The 21,528-nt window shown below is 38.1% G+C and overlaps 1 protein-coding gene across 1 annotated transcript in view; it reads left to right on the top strand.

Moving 5' to 3' along the window:
• The window catches only part of ncana (neurocan a), a 149,521-nt gene that overhangs the window by 112,078 nt on the left and 15,915 nt on the right, over nucleotides 1-21,528 (top strand). Inside the window, exon 10 of the mRNA XM_036556625.1 lies at nucleotides 19,554-19,667. Coding sequence (XP_036412518.1) covers nucleotides 19,554-19,667 — 114 coding nt within the window. The remainder of the gene's footprint in view (nucleotides 1-19,553; nucleotides 19,668-21,528) is intronic.

The raw sequence follows: 21,528 nt of genomic DNA, 5'->3' as shown, positions 1-21,528 counted from the left end.
TTTGAGGGTATTTAAACCAGGTTAACAGTATAGGAATTACAACCATTTTCATACATAGTTCCCCCATTTTTAGGGGCTCAAAATTAATTGGGAAAACTAACATAATCATACATTAAATTGTCATATTTAATACTTGGTTGCAAATGCAGTCTGGAAGTCTGGAACCCTTAGACATCAGTGGATGCCTTGTTTCTTGTCTGGTGATGCTCTGCCAGGTCTTTGCTGCAGCTGTCTTCAGTTTCTTCCTGTTCTTGAACATTCTCTGCTGAGTATATTACCTTCAGTTTTGCTTTCAGAAAGTGAAATACATTCCCAGTTGGACTGAGCACAAGTGATTGACTTGGCCATTGCAGAACATTCCATTCTTTTTTGCCTTAAGAAAGTCTTGAGTCGCTTTTGCGGTGTGCTTCGGTTGATTGTCCATCTGCACTGTAAAGTGCTGTCCTATGAGTTTTGAAGCATTTGGCTCTGAGCAGGTAATATATGTGCCTATATACTTCCAAATTCATCCTGCTGCTTTTGTCAACAGTCACATCATCAATAAATACAATAAATTCCGTTAGTGCCATTAATAAATCAGTCAATAAATGCCAGTCCCATGGCAGCCATACATGCTCAAGCCATAACACTACCTCCACCATGCTTGACAGATGAGGTGGTACGCTTTGGATCATGAGCATTTCTTTCCCTTCTCCATACTCTTCTGTTTACATCACTCTGGTACAAGTTGATATTTATCTTATTTGTCCATAACATGTAGTTCCAGAACTGTACAGGCTTTTTTAAATGTTTTGGTCTTCCTGTTTTGGAGGCTTGCCAGTGGTTTTCATTTTGATAAACTCTAGTGAAGTCTTCTCTTGATCGTTGACTTTGATGCAGATGGGTTCAAGTCCCAAGACTGACTGGCTGTTCTCGGTTGTCCTCTTGTCTGGTATTTCTTGGTGGTGCCCCCCACTGCCTGGAGTGGCCTTTTCTGATGGATTGCTCTCAGACTTGGCATAGCAAGGCAGCAAAATGACAAATTCCCTTTGTAGGATAAATCAGGTATAACATAACATCATGTGGGCCAACATACAGGTCTCTGTGGCTTTGTTCACACAGCAGGTAAAAGTGGCCCAAATCCAAACTTTTTCTTCATATATGACACAGATGTGTTATCTTTGTGGCAGTGTGAACAACAAAAAACACTCTGAATCTGACATTTTCAGTTCCAATTTGAGACCCTTTTATATGTGGTACTGAATCCGGTACGTATTTGATATGCAGCAATGCGACTCAGTCTAAACAGCCAGATTGGAATTCATACGACTTTCATGTCAATCCAACTCAACATTCATTATCATTTCACACTGATGAGACCTCATAATCATTTAGGCTGATGTTTCTGTACCAACAGATTAGAAGGCACTTATCACAACCGCTCCGTGTTTGAAGAGATTCTGAAAAAATGACTGAATGCGGCTGCAGCGTCAAGAAAAAGTCAGAAAGCAAAGTTTAAAGAATCCGAGGACGCAAACCAAAGAAGTGTCCATGACCAAATAACGTGCTCTTTTCACATCAAGCTCAAATACATTCTTAATGATCGCTCCTGTGATTAAGATTAAGTGACCCTTATTAGTCCCACAACTTGGAAATTTCATTTCCGCTATCTAACTCATCCGTGCAGTGAAACACCACATACACACTAGTGGACGCACACTAGGGGGCAGTGAGCACACTTGCCCAGAGCGATGGGCAGCCCTGTCCACAGAGCCTGGGGTTAGGTGCCTTGCTCAAGGGCACTTCAGTCACGTACTGTAAGCTCAGGGGACCTAACTGGCGACCTTCCGGTCACAAGGCTGGTTCCCTAACCTCCAGCCCACGACAGTTTAGGAGCATGATGTGTTCAGACTAATGTCACATACAGGTCACATTTAAAAGACATTGTAAGCAGCCAAACAAAAAAATCGGATTTGGTGAGAAAATGGCCACTTTTATCTGCTGTGTGAACTTGTTCTGTGAGTTTAAGGGTTTGAAGTTACAGAGTTTTGCTCATATCAGGCTTTTTTCAACGCTTCTTGATGGTACGAGATTAATTTGCGACTGCTGTAGCAATGACTTAGCAGTTAATGATAATGGCAGTTGTGAAGTGATGTCCTATTAAGCTGCTTCTGTTAAGGCCCTATTTCTTATCCGGTCAGTTGTGAATTATGCATTTCTGTGAATATGTTATATTGGCCTCATTTCCCCCTTTTATCATCAGTCATTCTGTGGTTTGCCAGAGTTATAATCACATTCAGCAGAACGATTATTTGATCTACCTGTGCAAAGTTTCATAACAGCCTTGCAGGGTAATTTTCATATTTCAAAGCCACGTTTACAAATCTGCATTAATCTGATTTAAATGATCTGCGGTGTGACAAAGTTATCGGCCTGCGCAGGAGACAGGAAACATGCCGCGTGAAACATGGAAGGAAGCTGCAGTTTGCGGAGCTGGTGGATTTGCAGCATCTGCGCCGTTTCAGGGAGCCGAACCTGTTTGCATAATGCATAAGCGGATCAAATATTCATGAGGTGCAAAAGTGCGTGGTGAGGCTGAGGGAATAGAAAATGACCTTGGTGCTCTCGGTATTGGCGTCTTGAATGACCCACTCCTACACTGTCCTCTCCTTCTGACACACTGCAGATAAATATATCATACACAGCTTGTTAGACACATAGAAACCATGTGCTGTCACAGTGTTTGTGCAGACTTTCCAGAATGCAGTGGATCAACTTTTTCAACTTGGATAAAGTTTGAAAATGTGCCATATGGTCACTAGTTTAATCCTGGTTAGGTAAATGCAAAGCCACTAATGGGTAAATGTGCTACAGTCAGTTATGCCCTAATGTCTTATTGATTATATTCAGAATCAGAATCACTTTATTTCACCAAGAATGTTACACATATGATGGTGAGCGCACACATGTATGAATGTAACATACTAAAGAGACCTGGGGCCGTATTATAGAAACTTCTTAAGTCTGAAATATTATCACTGTTGTTGAAACGAAAACCTCATATCTCCAAAATGATAACTTTACAGGAAAAGGAAAAAACCTATGTTATTTTTAATAACAGACAGAGCTGAACATCTGTCTGTTTATCAGGAGGAATAGCGTTAGCGCACTCAGCTAAAGTATTTGGGAAATGTAACTGAAACTGTGAAGTGGCGACGCTATGAAAACAGCACAAAGTGCTGTCACAATGTTCTTAACTTCAAGTTCATCGCGCTTTCATTTTTGATCTTTTTTGTACATCAGTAGCGGTCACTAGCTGCCTGGCTAATTAGCTTGGTCGGTTGCTAGGTAACAGACATGTTGGTTGCTAGGTAACGACATGATAGTTGATTGCTGACTTCAATCAAGTTAAGATTTTCTAACTTGAGATAAGATGCTGTAAGATAAGATTCCTAAACCAAGATAAAATTTGCTTCTGTAATACAAATTTGTGAAAAATCTTATCTTGACCTGACAGATCTTAAAATAAAACGTAATACGGCTCCAGACTAGCACACAGTAAACTTTAATGAAGATCTTTAGGTCATTTCAAAAAACATTTAACAAAATGATATTTTATATGCAAGTAACTTTGTACGTTTTTAAATATGACACAAATGCACAGCTACTTTCTGGGGACGTTGTGTAAAGAATTGAGGAGGTGAATTTTATATCAAATAAGTTAATTATCTGATTAAATTCTCCTTATATTTTCAGTTATTTAACTGGTCAGTCAAGGCAGATATGGGCGTATGATTTTCCTTTTAAATGATAGTTTGGTGAAATATCTAATTTATGTAGTCGACAAGTTACGAGGCTAATGTAGATTATATATAATGGAAGCTTCTTTTTTTGAGGGGAATCTGAGTTTTCCATTCTGCTGTTGCTTTTGTTAGTTTGCTGCTCGTTGATATTTTCCTTCATTCTCCTGCAAGCACTGTCCAGCGTAGGTGTCCTCCAGTACTAATGTTACTGGAATTCCTGATACTTCCAGTATCAGCACTGTGTTTTGCTTGTGAACGATACTTCAGAATCAGTGTACTCGGTGACAGTATGCCATGGCAGTAGCTGGAAATGAACTTTGTTTTATCAAGCGAGTCATCAATAGAAACTGCTATTCAAATGCTGTATTTATATGAGAGGATTATAGTTACAGAGTCATAGCACAGTTCAAGCAGCTGGGTCTACAGAGTATTAGAAGGAAAACTAAGAAAACTAGTAAAGTGCAATAGCTTTGTTAAAAAAATGAGTGGTGTTAATAGCATATCACATAAACGCGATCACACATTAACTTTGTCACCACTAACTGTTATCCATAAAATGGATAAAAGTACATTGCATAGCTAAAACAGTAGGTTTTAAAACAAAAGCTAAAACAATCTTGAGGTCTGAATTTTGTCTGTACTTTTATCCATTTCTACAGACAGCAGTATCCATACTGTCAGACACCAAACAGCTGCTGTCAGCTGCAGTCTGCTGAGGTCATCTCTGGTCATGTAGTCTCAGTTCAGTTTCTCACTGTCCACCTTTGTTCTCATGTGTTCAGAGCCCTGAGGCCTTACCTTGGGCTATTTGCTCAGCCTGAGCCCAGAAGCAGTTTAAGGGCCCATATCATGGACAAACCAATTACCTTGCTTTTCTGGAAATAAGAATCTGATGTAAGAAGAATCTTAAAAACGCATTGTTCACTACCATGTCCATACAGTCCGTGCATAGAAACGAAGCTGCGTAGCAAATTCACCACATTGTAATGTCACAACCACCGCCTATTCGACTTTCATACTTTAGACCACCCATTCATGTTGAAGCAATAAGGAGTGTTGTTACTGCAGAGTAATTAGAGCAGAAGATGCAGGAAAAACAAATAAATGTTTAACCTTCTGGGGCCGACAAATGCGCCGGTATGTGAAATTAGATGTTTCTCATGTTTCTATTAATATCTTTACAATAATACTGCACGGTTCAAACAGTTCCTGAATCCATAGAGTCTGCCCTGTTGATTCCATCAGATTGCAAGATTGTATGTGACTCACATCCGGAGTTCTGAGCTAATAAAGACAAGTTAAGACACACGCCATCTGCCTCTCACTGTGTGTAGCTGGTGGATTCATGCATCTGTCATCTACCTCTTGCCTGTAATTGGTGAATACATTTGTCTGTCTGTATTTTGCATTAACTGACCAATGGACACTCGGGAAATCACTAAGCACTTATCCATCACGTCAAAAACACTTCATTTTTTGTTCATCCGCCTCGGACACAAACACGAGTGATGTGTAAGAAGTTCGTAGCTGCTGAAGTTGCTGCAGCAGTTTTGGAAAGCAGTGATGAGGATAACATTTATCTACTATTTTATTCACACATTCCACTACTTTTGTGAACCTAAGACTTTGATAAACTCATTCTAAGCACCAAAATAATTCATCCATATCAGTAAAGCTACATCACAAGCGATATTAAGAGTTTCTAAAACTGGATTTCATTTTTTCAGCTTTTTTTCAGGGTTGAATTATCTCTTTACATGGTGCTCCAGGTCAAAAGAGCCTCATTATTGAGAGAGCTAAGATTGTTCTGAACATTTTGATACATATTATGTGGGTATTATGTGATATGCAGATTAAGAAGTGCAAATTTAAGAATGTATGCAAAAAATCAAGAAAATGCCCTGAGACCCCAGAGAGGTAACAGTTAATCATTTTTGTAGTTTTATGTAATAAAAACAGTCATAATTCATTTTTACTTGACCTTTTTCTAACCTTTCTCTAAAGGTTAATAAAAACAGGGTGTTTTTGTTTTGTTACTGTGCCTTTAAGACTTAATTATGCAAATGATCTGTGTTCTAATTGGCTTCCATGGTTTTTGCCTCATTGGAAAAGCAGTCCAGGCTGGAACACTTTTTTATAACTTCAACGTGGGCAGTGCTAAACTGCTATAGACTGTATAGGTGGCTCGTGTTGGTTTTTATGACATCACAAAAACAGTGGATTCAAAACAGGATGTTTTTTGTTTAGTCTCCACATATGGAACTGAATGTATTTTTGAAACTTAAATAGTGTTAAATGCTACATTAAATTCTTTTATTTCAAAAAATTGAGAAAAATTTGATTTTTCTCATGATATGGGCCCTTTGAGCTTAAAATTTTCAACTTGTGCACTGAACATAGCACTTTTTGCATTAGAAATTATTACAGGTTTATGGATCACTTTATCCTGGTATCTTTCTTCTCAAAAGGTGTGCTAGGCTGAACATATGATGCTTTTATATTGCATCATATGTTATTTATACTGTATATGGAAATGTGAGGTTAAGCAGAGCCCAAACTGGAGAAATGACTGTTGCTTTTGTAGAATAGAGGTAGCATTCATCCTCCTGTCATTATACCAGTATTAAATCAGCCATGGCCACCAGGAAAGTGCAGCAAAAGCAGTTCCACTTTATTACCAGGCTGGTACTCGTTCCATATCACAACCTGATGCATTACATTTGCGAGCTGTTAAATTCAAGTGCAATATCGCTGTAAAAGCACCCGTAAAGCTTTTATAAGGCCATATACTCAGGGGCCTTGCTCTGTGTGCTCGGATCTCATAAAGTTCTTCTCCTGAGGAAGAAAGTCTGCCATGTAGTGACAGACTCTGTACTTCATTGACGTGCTTGGCAGGGGTCCACAGGCATTGTGGAACATGAGCTAGCGCTCAGGCGCATATACCCCTGCGGAAAAATCCCACCAGCTTCTGGCCGGATTGACAGTGGAGAGACAGCACGTGGTGAAGCCGTCAGCGTATACACGCTGTTTTGAGTGGATCACGGAGCGGAAAGGCAGCCTTGTGCTTGACAGCCTGGTATAGAGCGGAAGATGATGCAGAGAAAGCCAGTCATGGGTCCTCTGAAAGTTTGAAATGTTGTGACAACTTTTCTCGTTAGGTTTTTACAGCGCTGTGATTTGTTACGGCAGCACCGAATAAAGAGAGGTGCTCTCAACTTGCACCCCAAGACACACCTGCTTTCCCATGAGCCTCTGCGCCAGAGCCTCAGGAAGTTAGCAAGCAATAGTTTTAATGAAAAGTCTGATTTACAGATTTTGCCCAAAATGTAGTTAATCAGCCCATGTTTGGTGTCTGAAGTTTGCTTCTGTAGTTTTAGTTAAAAGGCTAATGTAGAACCTAAGCATTGCGCAGTTTGCATGTCTATATCATCACTTGACTCAAACAGTGTCGAGTTAGGAAGTAGTCTCATATGGAAACATGAATTTTGCCTATACTTTTGTCCATTTCTATAAATAACTGTATTTTGGATCCTTAAAGGAAAGTCTGTCCACTCAAGATTGCATTTTGGCAATGCCCCCTGGGCAGTTATTTCCACTCATACAAGACTAGACTCCATCTCTTTGAATGGAGAGAGACCTATAAATATGTAACTAAAAGCCAAAATCATTTCAAAAGGGTATAATCTGGCCAACAGCAGTGTAGCATTTGGCTCAAACAATGCACAAAAACACTTTATTTTGTTTTTCAGCTTGCCCTGGCTGTTGCGCTTGCACATATCTCCACAATGAGGGGGCTTTTTTGGCTTATGGCTTTACCAAGCTGATTATTAAAGGGTGGGATTTTTCCCTTTTCATTTTCCAACCAGTGGACTGTGTCCTTACATCATTTATCCCAGGATACGCAGAATTAACTATTACAAAATGTTTTTCTGATACTAAAATTGGATTACAAGCAGATAGGCAGAAAAACTAACTTGATAGATCAGTTATGCTTACTAGGTTAGCTTTGCTTGGTTGCTAGCTTGCATTTAGTGAGTTTCTCTGACTCTGAGAGAAAATGTGGGTGTATTGTATATGGTAAAATGTATAGTGTCCTGCTGTGTGGCAGGACAATCCATGTCAACCTTGTGATCCATGAGGATAATGTTTACATAGTATTTACCCAAACTTTACCCAAGATTACCCTGTTTAAATTGGATGGGGAAAATTATGTTGAAATACAGTCATTTATTGAACACCAGAACAAAAGGGCACAAGTAATACATGTATACTATTGTACATGCAAGTCTATTTGACATTATTTAACAAATTGACACAGTGTGTGATGATTTAACTGTACAGTTTGCACAATGCTTATTTATATACATACGCTTCTATTACATGTTAGTTAGCTTCAGGGCAAAAATAAAAAAGCCATGCTAAACGTGTCTTGGCTGGGGTAATAGAAAATTGTGTAAATTAGATTTTTTTGTCAATCTCTTTAAATTACAGACTTCACAGTGAACACAAAAGACATGCTGCAGTCTTCTACACATGGTTAATGAAAAGATTTATTTAAATTGGTTTCATTCATTACACATGTCATAACAGCGGCCATCCTAACAGACGATATGTGTACGCCAGGGACAGCCAAAATGCTCCTGAAAATCCTTTCCCTTGAAAAATCGTATTGAATTGAGTCTCCATAACTAAGATATCCTCTTTAAACAGCAGCTGTTTTGACAGTAGCAGGTGGTAAATGGCTCTTTGCTGCTGTAGGCCTCCCTGTGTGGCAGTAATCCTGACACCGTGCACCCCCCCACTTGCACAGACATAGTAGAACTCAATCAAGAGATCCACCAGGCTTGCACTTCTAAAATTGTATTTAAGATGGATTAGTTTTACCTGGAGATATCCTGCCCTGACAAAATCTGTGATTTTAATCCAGTTTGAATCTGTAATCTTTGTAGTGTTTGCAGTCTGACAGTAATAACTACCTTTCTGTAATTGGCTGAACCCAGAGTTCCCTCAGTGATTGCAATGCTGTTCAAACTGAACTCACAGTAAAGTTATAACAAAACCTGCTGTTATTAACACAGCTTTTCAGCTTGTTCTTTGCATGGTAATTTTGGTAAATCTTGGTAAATTTTGACAGTCGTTGTTGACTCATGGCTTATTGGGAGGGGTGGGGGATCCTGCTGCCATCAAGAAGAATTCTGAAGAATTATCCAGCAGTAGATCATGGTAATTTATATGGCCAACTCACAAATACAGTACTTTATTTTTAGAAGTTGCGTAAATTGAGAGGTTTCAGAAGTGCTGGTAGTGCTAGATAACGTTAACTTAGTTGACGTTGCTAGAGTTCATGTCTTAATAGTTTTGTGAGTGGTGAATAATAATTTTAGAACATTTCAATTTCTTTTTTCAATAGCATTCATAAAGTGGGTGCAAAATGGTTAACATGTGTGAATTATCAATGATGTTTGCTACCAAGACAAGCTACAACTTCATTTTTATCTGAAAGTGATGTAGAACATGTGGATGTTCAGGAGACTGTAACCACTATAAGAGCTTAGGAACCATCTACAAATTGCATTGCAAGTGGCAATCAACGGGGTCCAAGCACCAAATGCCTTATGAAGCCAGTATAGGCCTTTTAGCAGAGAGAGCACAAATGATGAGTTTTTACCCAGGCCTCTATAATAATTGTTTGGGAGGGTTCTCAAAATGGCTCAGAAAAAAACTCAGAAAATATTCTGATACATGTTGTATACCACAAGAATGTCTTTTTGTTTCCTTGTCATATCCCCACCCCTAATAGTAACCAGTTGTTTGCATTGGAGAGGTCTAGTGCCTCAGTTATTTATGCATGAATGAGAGAAATGGATCTGTTCTGTCTTTGGCTGTCTAAGGAAAGCTGAAGCTGAGTTGAACTCAGGCTGCTGTGCTAATTTATTACACTTACCAAAAACCTACTATCACAGCATTCATCACAATACTAAAAACTAAACTATATCCTCCCTCGCTTACTCTATTTATTTCAGTCAATCCCTTGCCATTTATCCACAATTTTCTTCAAGGATCTAGAGAAAAGTTTCTCAAAATTTATATGGAATAATAAAAGGCCAAGACTTAAATTTTCTAGATTAATAAGAGCGAAGGAGGAAGGTGGTGCTTGTGTGCCTAATATGCAGTTGTATTATTGGTCATCTCAAATAAAGCATATGATCAGCTGGTGTACAAATAGGTTGGATTCTCGCTGGGTCTCTATGGAAACAGGGGCATGTAGCCCTATTCCTCTTGATTGTTTACCGTTTATTAATGATGCTGCAAAGGTGAGGTGTGTCTCTGAGAATTTTATTTTACACAATACCCTTATGGCCTGGACAGATGTTAAGAAATATCTTAAGATTCCTCATTGTCTTTCACTACTGTCCCCTCTGGCCCACAACCCAGATTTACCTTCTCAGCTGAGTAACTCTGGACTCTCAGCTTGGCTTAACAGAGGGATCAAAAACATTTCTTATATGTTTTCTGGTAGTTTGCTCAAATCGTTTACACAATTGCAAGAAGAATATGAGTTACCTAGGTCAGATTTTTTCAAATATCTTCAGATTCGTCACCTGATCACCTCAGCCATTAAGGATGGGAGATTTAGAAAGGAATTAACCGATCTTGAAGTGTTGCTAGCTAAGAAGGACCAGACTAGAGGATTGATTTCACTAATTCATGGCATTTTGCTAAAGAGTGTTAAACCATCGTCAGACACTCTGAGGGGAATTTGGGAAAGGGACTTAGACCAACCTATCTCAGAAGAGGACTGGTGCAATATTTGTAAAGGTCTGTTTCCCAGGTGTACCTCATCTGGTGTTCACGAGCTTAACTTTAAATTCATGAATAGGATACTTTACACCTGTTCGCTTACAGAAGATGTTTCCAGACAGAACTAATTTGTGTTTTAAATGTAAAACTGAAAAAAGAACGTTTTTTCATGCCTTTTGGCAGTGTAAAAAAATTGCCATTTTCTGGGATAGAGTACACATCACGGTAGAAAATATCCTTCAGACACAATTTCAGAAATCCCCTGCCCTGTATCTTTTGGGAATAGGAGCAGAACATATTTTTGATACTGATGGCAAATTTTTGTTTCTAATGTTTTCATTCCTGGCAAAAAAATGTATCCTAATTCAATGGGCCAGCCCCTCTTCACCATCTATTGAGCAGTGGCTTTCCCAAGCTGCAACTCTGCTTCCCCTGGAAAAACTGACCTACGATCTACGTCACCAGACGGACAAATTCTGGAAACTTTGGGTCCCACTGTGGACTTACATAGAAAATCTTTCTTAAAATCCTATGTATGTTGACCTGCTGTGTGAGATTTAAATGTATAATTGTTAATACTGAATAGAGTGCAATAAAAAAAAAAACTAAACTAAACCAAAGAGTAAAAAACTAAACCAAAACTATTGCTTTTCACAAAATAAAAACACAACTCAACATATAAATATACCCCTAAAACTAACGGAAACTAACTGAAATAAAAAAATAAAATGAAAAACTAAATAAAAATATCACCTGCTAGTGAAATGCTACAACTTGTTTTTACCACTTGCAGTTACTATTTGAATCTAACTCCGGCTTGAATTTTCGTGAGTTTATGAGGACTCGTGGGAGGCACCATTTCACAGATAGAAATAGTCAAATCCTTTACAAATGACATTTTAGACCTCCCCCTGGTAAAACAAATCCAGCTCCAATAGTGCTTACAAAAGATCCTCGGAGCTTCCTGGCTTGGGGAATTAGTTAGAATGTGAGTCAGGTAGAAATGGGCTCAATTACGAATTCATGTCTGCTCTTGAAATCAGCCTTTCCCCCTCAGAGGAGGCAGCCTCAGACGTTACTGTGAAGGGGAACTCAGCTGGGCTGTTTTTTGGTCATTTTAAGTGTTGGCTGGGGTTTAGTAAACAGCTGGTCACTGCTTTGCCCCCTGGAGACACTGAATTGTGGATATAATCTTTGTATAGAACAGCTTTGAGACTGTATTTGTTTCAGGACTATATCTACAGCCTTAGAGATCCAGCAGAATTTGATTACCACCGTCTTCAGTTTCTAATATGACCTGACAGCCTTGCTTGCTTCAGTAAATATTTCGCTATGCTGTTCATAGCCTGACAGCCTAATTCCAGCGATGAGCGTGCTATTAGGCAAATCTTACCTGCTGCTCTAATCTCTTCCTGCATGGGGAGGAACGTTTCACAGGAACAGCGTTTTTTTTGGGAGCTAATCGATAGTGGTGCTCTGAGGACACACGAGTAAAAGATGATAATTGACAGCACTGTTGACCTGATATAAAATCGCTGACCCAGTGGATTGAGATGGACAGTGAAGGCCTCCTTCCTCAACCCGACTCCTTTTACAATGGTGCCTCAGTGAATTTGGCAAAGTCTTCTCTAGACCTCTGAGCACTTGTAAAAACACAAACATGAGGGATGAATGTGGCACACTGCTACTTCAGCAAGAAGATAAGAGAAGTTCAGATACCACTGGTCCACTGTGAAAAGAAAAAAGGCCATAATGACCCTGTAAGGGAGCTATTTAACCGTCAGAAGTCACAGTTATCACCAGTGATAGCAAAAGCATGCTGCAAGTCAGAATTGTTTATTTCACCCTCATTGGTGTAGTTCATTGAAATAAGTAAGAGTAGAGCTTTTCTTATCATTTGAATTTAATGAAGAATCTGGTTTTGTGAAAAATAATCTTCCATTTTGGCCTCGTTTTTATTTCTTGCTAGCGTGTAAGCAAAGAACCCCCAAGAACCAAGGGCCCCAAGAAAATACAAAGAAGATATACTGTATTGCTCTTAATAATAGCTCTTATTTCTAATTGTATCATTTCTTTTCAGTAATGTCAATACAACCCCAGTCCCCTGGTCATTATACTGGACTATTCCATGTTGTTAAGTGATGACACAACTACATGAAAAAGAAGGAAATGTTAGGAAAAAGCCATAATCTATATTATAATAATGAGGTTCTTTGGCATCATGTTTTGGGTGTTAAGAGGGAAAATCAAGTAAAGTTTTCCAAGAGCAGAAGAGAAATGCAAAAATCTGTTGCTGCACTCCCAGAAATGACTCAGCAGATCATACATAATGCTAGTGTTACGCATCACTTATTATTTATTTCTTCTGGGGAATAGTAATCTCACAATTCTTGACTTCTGTGTTACTCTGTACCAAATGATCTGCCAATATAGTGAGACCATTTCACTTAATGAAATCACGTAAGCAGAAAATATCTAGAAATAAGTTAACCCCTTAAATGGCCAGGGCCTGCCAGTGGGCCCAAAGTTTTATTGTATACTTCTATAACCCAAGAGTAGCTTAACCAGTTTGCATTGAAGTCCTTGTAGTTACTGAATAATAAGCCTTAGTATGTAAACAGCCTGGGTTTCTAAGGGGCTTAAATAATCTTATAATATTCTTACAGCAATCTCAAAATGAAAATCATTAGATATATTGAGTAGATTTAAGATGATTTCAATACCAAGATATCATTTATTTGACAGTTGTGCCCAGAGCCTCAACATCCGATTAATGGAGAATGTGTTGTAGATGGTTTGTAGATGGCTTTTTGAAAAGGGTTCTATGTAGCGCCAAAAAGGGTTCTTCTACTGTTACAAGCTTGACATCATTACAATAGAAGAACTCTTTTTAGTGCTATATAGAACACTTTTCAAAAACATTCTATACAGAACCATATACAGCACATTCTATACAGAACCATATACAGCACATTCTATACAGAACCATATACAGCACATTCTTCTTCATCTAAATGAAGAACTATTTCACCCTGCAAAGAACACTTTAAGCATGAAAGTGGTTCTTTGAGTGTTTATGCTTCTATACAAAACCACTGTCTTTACCCATGAAGAACCATGTTTTTTAAGAGTGCCATTCCTGACTTTTGCTTAGAGCCCCAGAATCACTAAATCCATCCCTGTGCGAGACAAGCACTTACACAAGCATAGCATGTTTTCATCCCTTTAGTCACTTTAGTGTTTTTATTTCTTGTGAGCTGCACTGCAGTTTGGTAGTTTGGTATTGCTTATGTTGGTAGTGTTGGTAAAACATAAGCTTTAAGATTTAAATGCTGGGTCTAATGGGGAGGCCTGGGGTGGCAGCAGCCACAGAACTTTGATTTGCCCTGTTGTGCATCACCCACTGAAGCTGGTAGCTGGTAAGTTATTAGGTTGTCAATCATGGATTGTTGGGCGATGTCCGCCAACTCTTCTTGAAAACTAGAAGAAAGTGTTTCTGATTAGAACCACGTTATGTTACACGTTCTGATTCCATATTTGAATTCCCTGCATGTGTTTAGTTTTAATTTGCACAACTTTTTTGAATACCAGAATCGGCACTGCACTGCCTGCAAAGTGAAACATTTCTGTTTTCACAAACCATTGCAGCAGTGTTTTCCAGTGTGCATGTGTCAGATGCCAGTCTTGGGGGGCCAAAACACTTTAGACTTTAACATTCCTCCTCATTTAGCACACCTGATTAGCTGATGAGTTCATTCAGACAGAAAGAGTTATGGTCCTGTTCTGTCACTCAAGTGGCATAATTCTTGCATCAAGTGAAAATAAAAATGGACTCATGCATTGAGTTGCTGATAAAAAAGGCTACAGTCATCAGTGACTTTGATACATTTTCTTTGGGGGGCTTAGTATGTATAGTATAAGCCCATAGTGATAATCTGTACTCTCTTTGGCTCTTTCACATTTCATTGATGAAACTGGGAGGGAGGTGAAGGTTAGGCTTAAACAGAATGGAACTGCTTTCAGTGAAAATACATTCATCAAGAAATCCCAATAAGTGAGAAGGTAGACTCTAAAAATAAGCTAGTAAACTTAATAAAAAATGGAAAAATTATATTTCAAATTTAAAATGTTATATTAATGTTAACATGTTAGCATTAGCATATGTATAATTTCATAACAAACAGAACAAAATCTGAAGTGCAGACTCGAACTTGTCGATGCAGAATATAAAGCAAATATAAATGTAATCGTACATGCTTTGTTCTTCAAATGTGATTCAGTAATTAAATATGTACCTAAATATGTTATTACTTAGTGACGTTTGAATAATACAGCAACAGTAATAATACTTGTCTTCTGAGGGATACCATTCACATAGAGTTCTTCTTGGTTCCAAAACATTCTCTAATCAATCCAATTAAGTGCTACTTTTATATCAAAATTCCTTTTTCTGACATCTCTTGGTCAAAGATAGAAGAAGATGAGTGAAAAGCCAGGGAGATTAGTACGCCTACATCAATGGGGAACCGTCATGGCCTCTTCACCCTCAAAAAGGGCCTAAGACATTCTAAAAATAATATTTTAAAATTGAGCAGTTCTAATTTTATCTGATAATATTTTGATAATTACCATCTAAACAAATACAAAACTAAGCAAATAAAGAAGTCCCTTTGTCTTCCTATCAGAATTTCTCCACCTCTGCTATTGGAAAGAATGTTGGTGATTGGTGGTCTAGCTATAAATTTAGAAAGGGCCAAGCAACAGTAATTCAGTGAGTGACCAATTTCAAATGACAGTAAAATTGACTCTCTGTGCTATTTGCTCATTGCATTTCTAAGGCTAAACTATCGTCTTAATTTTTCGTTTCTTATCTTTTGCAGTACTTTAGGAGGGGACACAGTAAACTAGGCTGGGCTTTATTTAGACGTGGGAAGGGGTTGTCAGAGGGCCGTGGTTTAAGAGTCACGGTTCACTACTAGCCTACATATTGCTCTAGATATTTGTTTATTTTTTGGTTTATAATGTAAGACTTTAAACATGTAGTTAAATATCACATCCCCAGCATTTAGAATTCCCTAACGTTGTTCTTTACTCCGTACACACATTTGATGGGTCATTACTAAGTTGGCGTAGTTCTTCAGGAAAGAAAGATAGAGGGGCAAAACGTTTGTGTTCAGAACCGAATGACCCTAAAAGAACACTTTCAGAATGCTTATCTACCAATGGAATAATCACTTTCAGGTTTAGTGGCAAAATCCATTGCTCTCTGTGCATTTCCCATAAACGATGAGAGCACCATTTGCCAGAGATTTGAAACCATGCTGCTCTCTGGCTGTGACTGGCAGCAGTCCAAGAGACGCTGTAAATTTGTCTCTCTCCCCGGAGCTTGTGGGAAGCCAGTTTTTTTCCACTTTGCCGACCAGCACTGTGATAAACCAACGGGCTTGAGTAGGCTCATAAACGTCTGCCATGAAGTACTGATGGTGATGAACCAGACTGCAGCATTACAGCAATGACACCCTGTAGGCCTTTCCCAAAAACATACTCACATCTTCCAAGCATTTATACCATAGATTCTTTGGTTTTGCTGCACGATGTGTTGTTGATTCACTAATGCATTTTAATATATTGCAAGATGTACTGCAATCACAATATTTAGCAATGCAATCGCAAGTCATTGGTCCATATAATGCAACTCTTTTTTTGGCCTTGCAACAGCTGGAAAATGGCACAGCTGGAAGGCTGATGTGGCAGATTTAGACGGGAGCAGTTCTGCAAAGATGTCACACATTCTGAAAGGGGCCTTATCCTGTATTTCTTTTGTGTTTTTCCCCTGAGGTCCCCTGGATTTATTTACCAAAAACAGCCATAATTCATTTTTACTGCACCCTTTTCCAACCTCTCTTTATCCCTAAAGATTAAATGGGCTGTGCCTGGCATACAGTTGTGTTGCAAAATACAGTCATATGCAAAAGAATAACCCTGGTCAAATTACATGTTTCATTGGTTTTCTAATTGAAAATAAATTAACACATCCTTTACAGCAAGCAGATTGGCTGCTCTATATTGTGCCTCATTCAAGAAGCTGTCCAGGTTGAAACACTCCTTATAACTTCAATATGAATGGGTGGGGCTAAACTGCTGTAGGCTGAATAGGTGGCTATATAGTCCCCTTGGAATTATAAGGTTCTGTCTGACATTTTTGTCAAAATTGAGTTTTCACATATTATTATTCTGTATCAACTTCTTAACATTATGTGAGGTGTTTTTAAGTCGTGTGCATTTTTGGACTCATTATCTAGAAAACAAGAAGGTTCTATCTCCAAAGTCAAGCTCTAACATAGTTCTATAAGGTTCTATCTGCGAGCCAATCAGCACTTCTCATACATACAAGAAGACCAGTCAAGTTCTGCTTCTTTGTCATGTCGCTGCACTTTTCAGTGACTGTGGAAAAAGTTTATAAAACTTTGTGAAACATGAAAACATGTTACTGAAACTCTTCATAAAGTTCTTTAAATGTCTTATTGTCTGAAACTGTATAGAAAATTAAGCCTTAAAGGATGATTGAGAATTGATGGGCTCTTAATTACAACATAAACATTAATTTCATTCATTCATCCAACTTTTTTTCGTATTTCTCCCAAAAGAAGACATTTTGGTGCACCACAGTCAACATTTGTGATATAAAACAAAACCTCACACTGCCTTTAGACTGACCTGCTACACGTACTTGCTGGGACAGTTTATTACAGTAGCTGTTGCTGTCTAACCTAAAGGAATGGTTTCTACCTAAAACTGACCTCTGCACTGGGCAAAATATTTAGCACTGACCTGCAATGCTTTTTTTTTAATAAGAAAAAGATGATTTGTCCTAAAATGAGAAATAAATGTCATAAAAAATAAACAATGTAAATAAGTGTCATCAAAATGTCATAGAAAGTGATCCATTTATGAACTTTAACAATATTACACACCACATCAAATTTTCCAAAAAAGTGAGAAAATATGAGCCCATTAATGGGCATTATTTTATTTCCAGTGCTTTAATATTTCCTCAGCGCCATAATTATTTTTTATTGCCCTCATCACCACCTGCATGACCCAAGGATGTTTAATCAACTAATAATGACACGTTTAGAACAAAAAAGGGGTTTTCTTACAGTTGTTATACCTTATCTCCACAAATGATTACACACAACAGAGAAACACTAACATGTGAAGTGTAACTAAATGACTGTTTCTGCATTATGTGCTCTACAAAGGCTACGCTGCCTGTGTTGATATTCACTTCAGTTTGCTATATAATTAAAGTGTCTTCAGGCAAAACACTAGGACAGTTTAAACTTGCTTAGAGAAGTCTATTATGCTACATTTTCATGCAGGAGAGAGCGCCTTTGCCAACATAATTGCCTTGGAACTATACTGGGAAATGTTTAATCTACCTACTCAAACACAGGTGTTCACTCCAGCTACCAGTTTAATTAAAATGGATCTTAAGGCTAAAATGCCAATATAGATGAAGAACCTGGTATCACACTTTTTCTTCACTGCGTGCATCTTCATCTGTGTGTTTTCTCACAAATCTCTTGTGAGAGCACTGTGCATCCATTCCTGTGTTATATTAATACATTAGCCATTATGTAGGTATATCAGCACATTAAATGAGTAAATCAGGCATTATATGAGTACTTTAGCACATTATATGAGTATGTCAGGCGTTGTATGCATATATCAGCATCTTATATGAGTATATCAGGCATTATATGAGTGTTTAGCACATTATATGAGTATATCAGCACATTACATGAGTAAATCAGCATCTTATATAACAGATTATATCAACAGTATAACAGATTAATCAATGCATCAAATTACAATTTCAGGTATTGTCAATGCATTATATGAGGATATCAGCTATTATCAATGCATTAAATGACTACATCAGGTATAATCCATGCATTATATGCGTATATCAGTTATTATCGGTGTATTAACTGACTACATCAGGTATGATCAATGCTTTATATGAAAATATCAAACATGATAAGTGCATTATATGAGGATATCAGATATTATCCATGCATTATATGAGTATATTGGGTATTATCAGTGCATTGTATGAGGACATCAAATATTATCAATGCATTACATGAGGATATCAGATATTATCCATGCATTATATGAGTATACTGGGTATTATCAATGCAGTATATGAGGATATCAGATATTATCCATGCATTATATGAGTATATTGGGTATTATCAATGCAGTATATGAGGATATCAGATATTATCCATGTATTATATAAGGAAATCAAATATTACCAATGCATTGTGTTGGGATTTCAGGTATTATTAGTGCAAATGACTACATCAGGTATAATCCATGCATTATATGCATATATCAGTTATTATCAGTGTATTAAATGACTACATCAGGTATGATCAATGCTTTATATGAAAATATCAAACATGATAAGCGCATTATATGAGGATATCAGATATTATCCATGCATTATATGAGTATATTGGGTATTATCAGTGCATTGTATGAGGACATCAAATATTATCAATGCATTATATGAGGATATCAGATATTATCCATGCATTATATGAGTATACTGGGTATTATCAATGCAGTATATGAGGATATCAGATATTATCCATGCATTATATGAGTATACTGGGTATTATCAATGCATTATATGAGGATAACAGATATTATCCATGCATTATATGAGGAAATCAAATATTATCAATGCATTGTATTAGGATTTTAGTGCATTATATGAGTATACCGGGTATTATCAATGCATTATTTGTGGATATCAGGCTTTATCAATGCATTATATAAGTCTATCAGGTATTTTTTTTGATGGCCAGTGTATGAACTAATGTGTATGAACTAACGAATGAATGAATTTAGGTGGCAGACACTAATGCTACCCCATGTACTTCTGTTTTCTTGCAGATGTTGATGACTGCCTGTCTAACCCGTGTGAGAACGGTGGCACCTGCATTGATAAAGTGGACTCTTTCATCTGCCTGTGCCTGCCCAGCTACAGCGGAGACATGTGTGAGAAAGGTAATGGATTCTAACACAGGGGGATTACTGCAGCAGCGGAATTCATTTTCAACAGAGGAGGAGACAAATCTCAGTGCACAGTGTCAGCTGGTTTTGCATAATGTGCCTTTTGCCTTGTTAGAATTCCAGACACTACCAACAGAGCATCAGGGAGATGTCTAATGTACACAAATACACAGATAGCCTAAACACTTGCTGCAAGCTGGGCTCTCTCCCAGGACATCTCTGTTAATGTTATCTGTGTTGTTCTTCTACGTTAAGGCCAACTACTCAGTTGCAGTGCTTCTCTAATACAAAACCCAATTCCAAAAAAGTTGGGACAGTGTGAAAAATGGTAATAAAAACTGAAAACAGTGCAAACACAATATGTTTTGTATTTCAACTAATTAACTTTATCGTTTTATGTATATTCTAAAATTGGTGCCTGCAGCATGTTCAAAAAAAAGGTTGGGATGGGGCGATGGTTACTGCTGTGTTACATCAACTTTTCTCTTAAAAGTGTTTAGTAATCCTTTGGGAACAGAGGACACCAATTGTTGTAGTTGTGGAAGTAGATTTTTATCCATTCTTGCTTGACATAGCACTTCAGCTGCTTAACAGTCCAGGGTCTCCATTGTTGTATATTGCACTTAATAAAGCACCATACATTTTCAATTGGAGACAGGTTTGGACTGAGGACAGGCAAATCAAGCACCTGCACTCTCTTAACACTAAGCCACACTGGTGGCCACACAGCTTATAGATTCGCAAATAGTACAATGCATTTGTACCCCTCAGCATTTATGGTGCCTTCACAGATATGCAAGTTACCCATGCCATTGGCACTAACAAGCCACCATACAATGAAAGACACTGGCTTTGAACTTTGCATTGGTAACAATTGGGATGGTCCCAATCCATTAGAATCTTGCAAACTTAATGGCTAAATTATCACATTCTTGCTTCAAACTAAGTTGTTAAATAAGCTCAATAAATATAGACAAAAGTATGTTGCATAGCTAAAACAGTAGTAGCAGCCATCCTAGAACTTTCTGTCCTTGTTGGCTACATTAGCCTCATAGCTACAGCCAAGATACTAAACGTGTCTTGGCTGATCTGGATTAAGGGGCAAATTGTGTAAGTTTGAGTTCTTCCTTTAACATCAGTGTGGTTTTGTTTAGGTTGCTCATATTTTGCTTGACGTTAGTGCTGCATATTCACTCCTGTTGATTTCTTGTTTATGTGCACTGTAATCCATGCTCCGTCCACAAATGCACTCTTTTCTAGCTACTGTTGAGGTTTACAGCACATTGGCAAAAATCCTGTTTGACCTCCTGATTTTTGCCAGTGAATTAAACTCATTATAGCTGCATTCTATTCTAACTTTATTTGCATCATGAACTCAGTATTAATTTTAAACGCTCTGCAGGGTCATATCTGTTACACGGCTGCCTGACTCTGCGGTCTGCGTGACATTCATCTCCACTCCCCACGGCCCACGCTGCCATTAATCTCAACAGCTTTACACTTCTGCCACAATCCAGCCTGTCCTCCTCCGAGTCCACACACACACTCGCACACAAATATGGACACACACACTAATGATGATTTATGAATTCTAATAATGCAGCTACTGCAACACAGGGGCAAAGCACATGAAGATGATGTAAAGGAGATACTGAGGACATATGAGTCAGTGAGAGCGGTCTTTGGTGATTTGAGGTCCAGATACAAGGACAGCGTCTTATAATATTCAGTTTTACGAGCTTAATAAACTCTTATTATAGTGATAAAGAAAGTTATATGGTCACAGCGCGGGGTATCTGTAGGCCTAAGCTAGGCCGGAGGTGTAGCGCTAGTCAAAAGTGTGGACACTTGTTTT

Source organism: Colossoma macropomum, unplaced genomic scaffold (assembly GCF_904425465.1).
Source record: "Colossoma macropomum unplaced genomic scaffold, Colossoma_macropomum, whole genome shotgun sequence".
NCBI classification, from domain to species: Eukaryota; Metazoa; Chordata; class Actinopteri; order Characiformes; family Serrasalmidae; genus Colossoma; species Colossoma macropomum.
The sequence above is the reverse complement of the archived record's forward strand: the minus strand, read 5'-3'. Positions and strand labels throughout refer to the sequence as shown.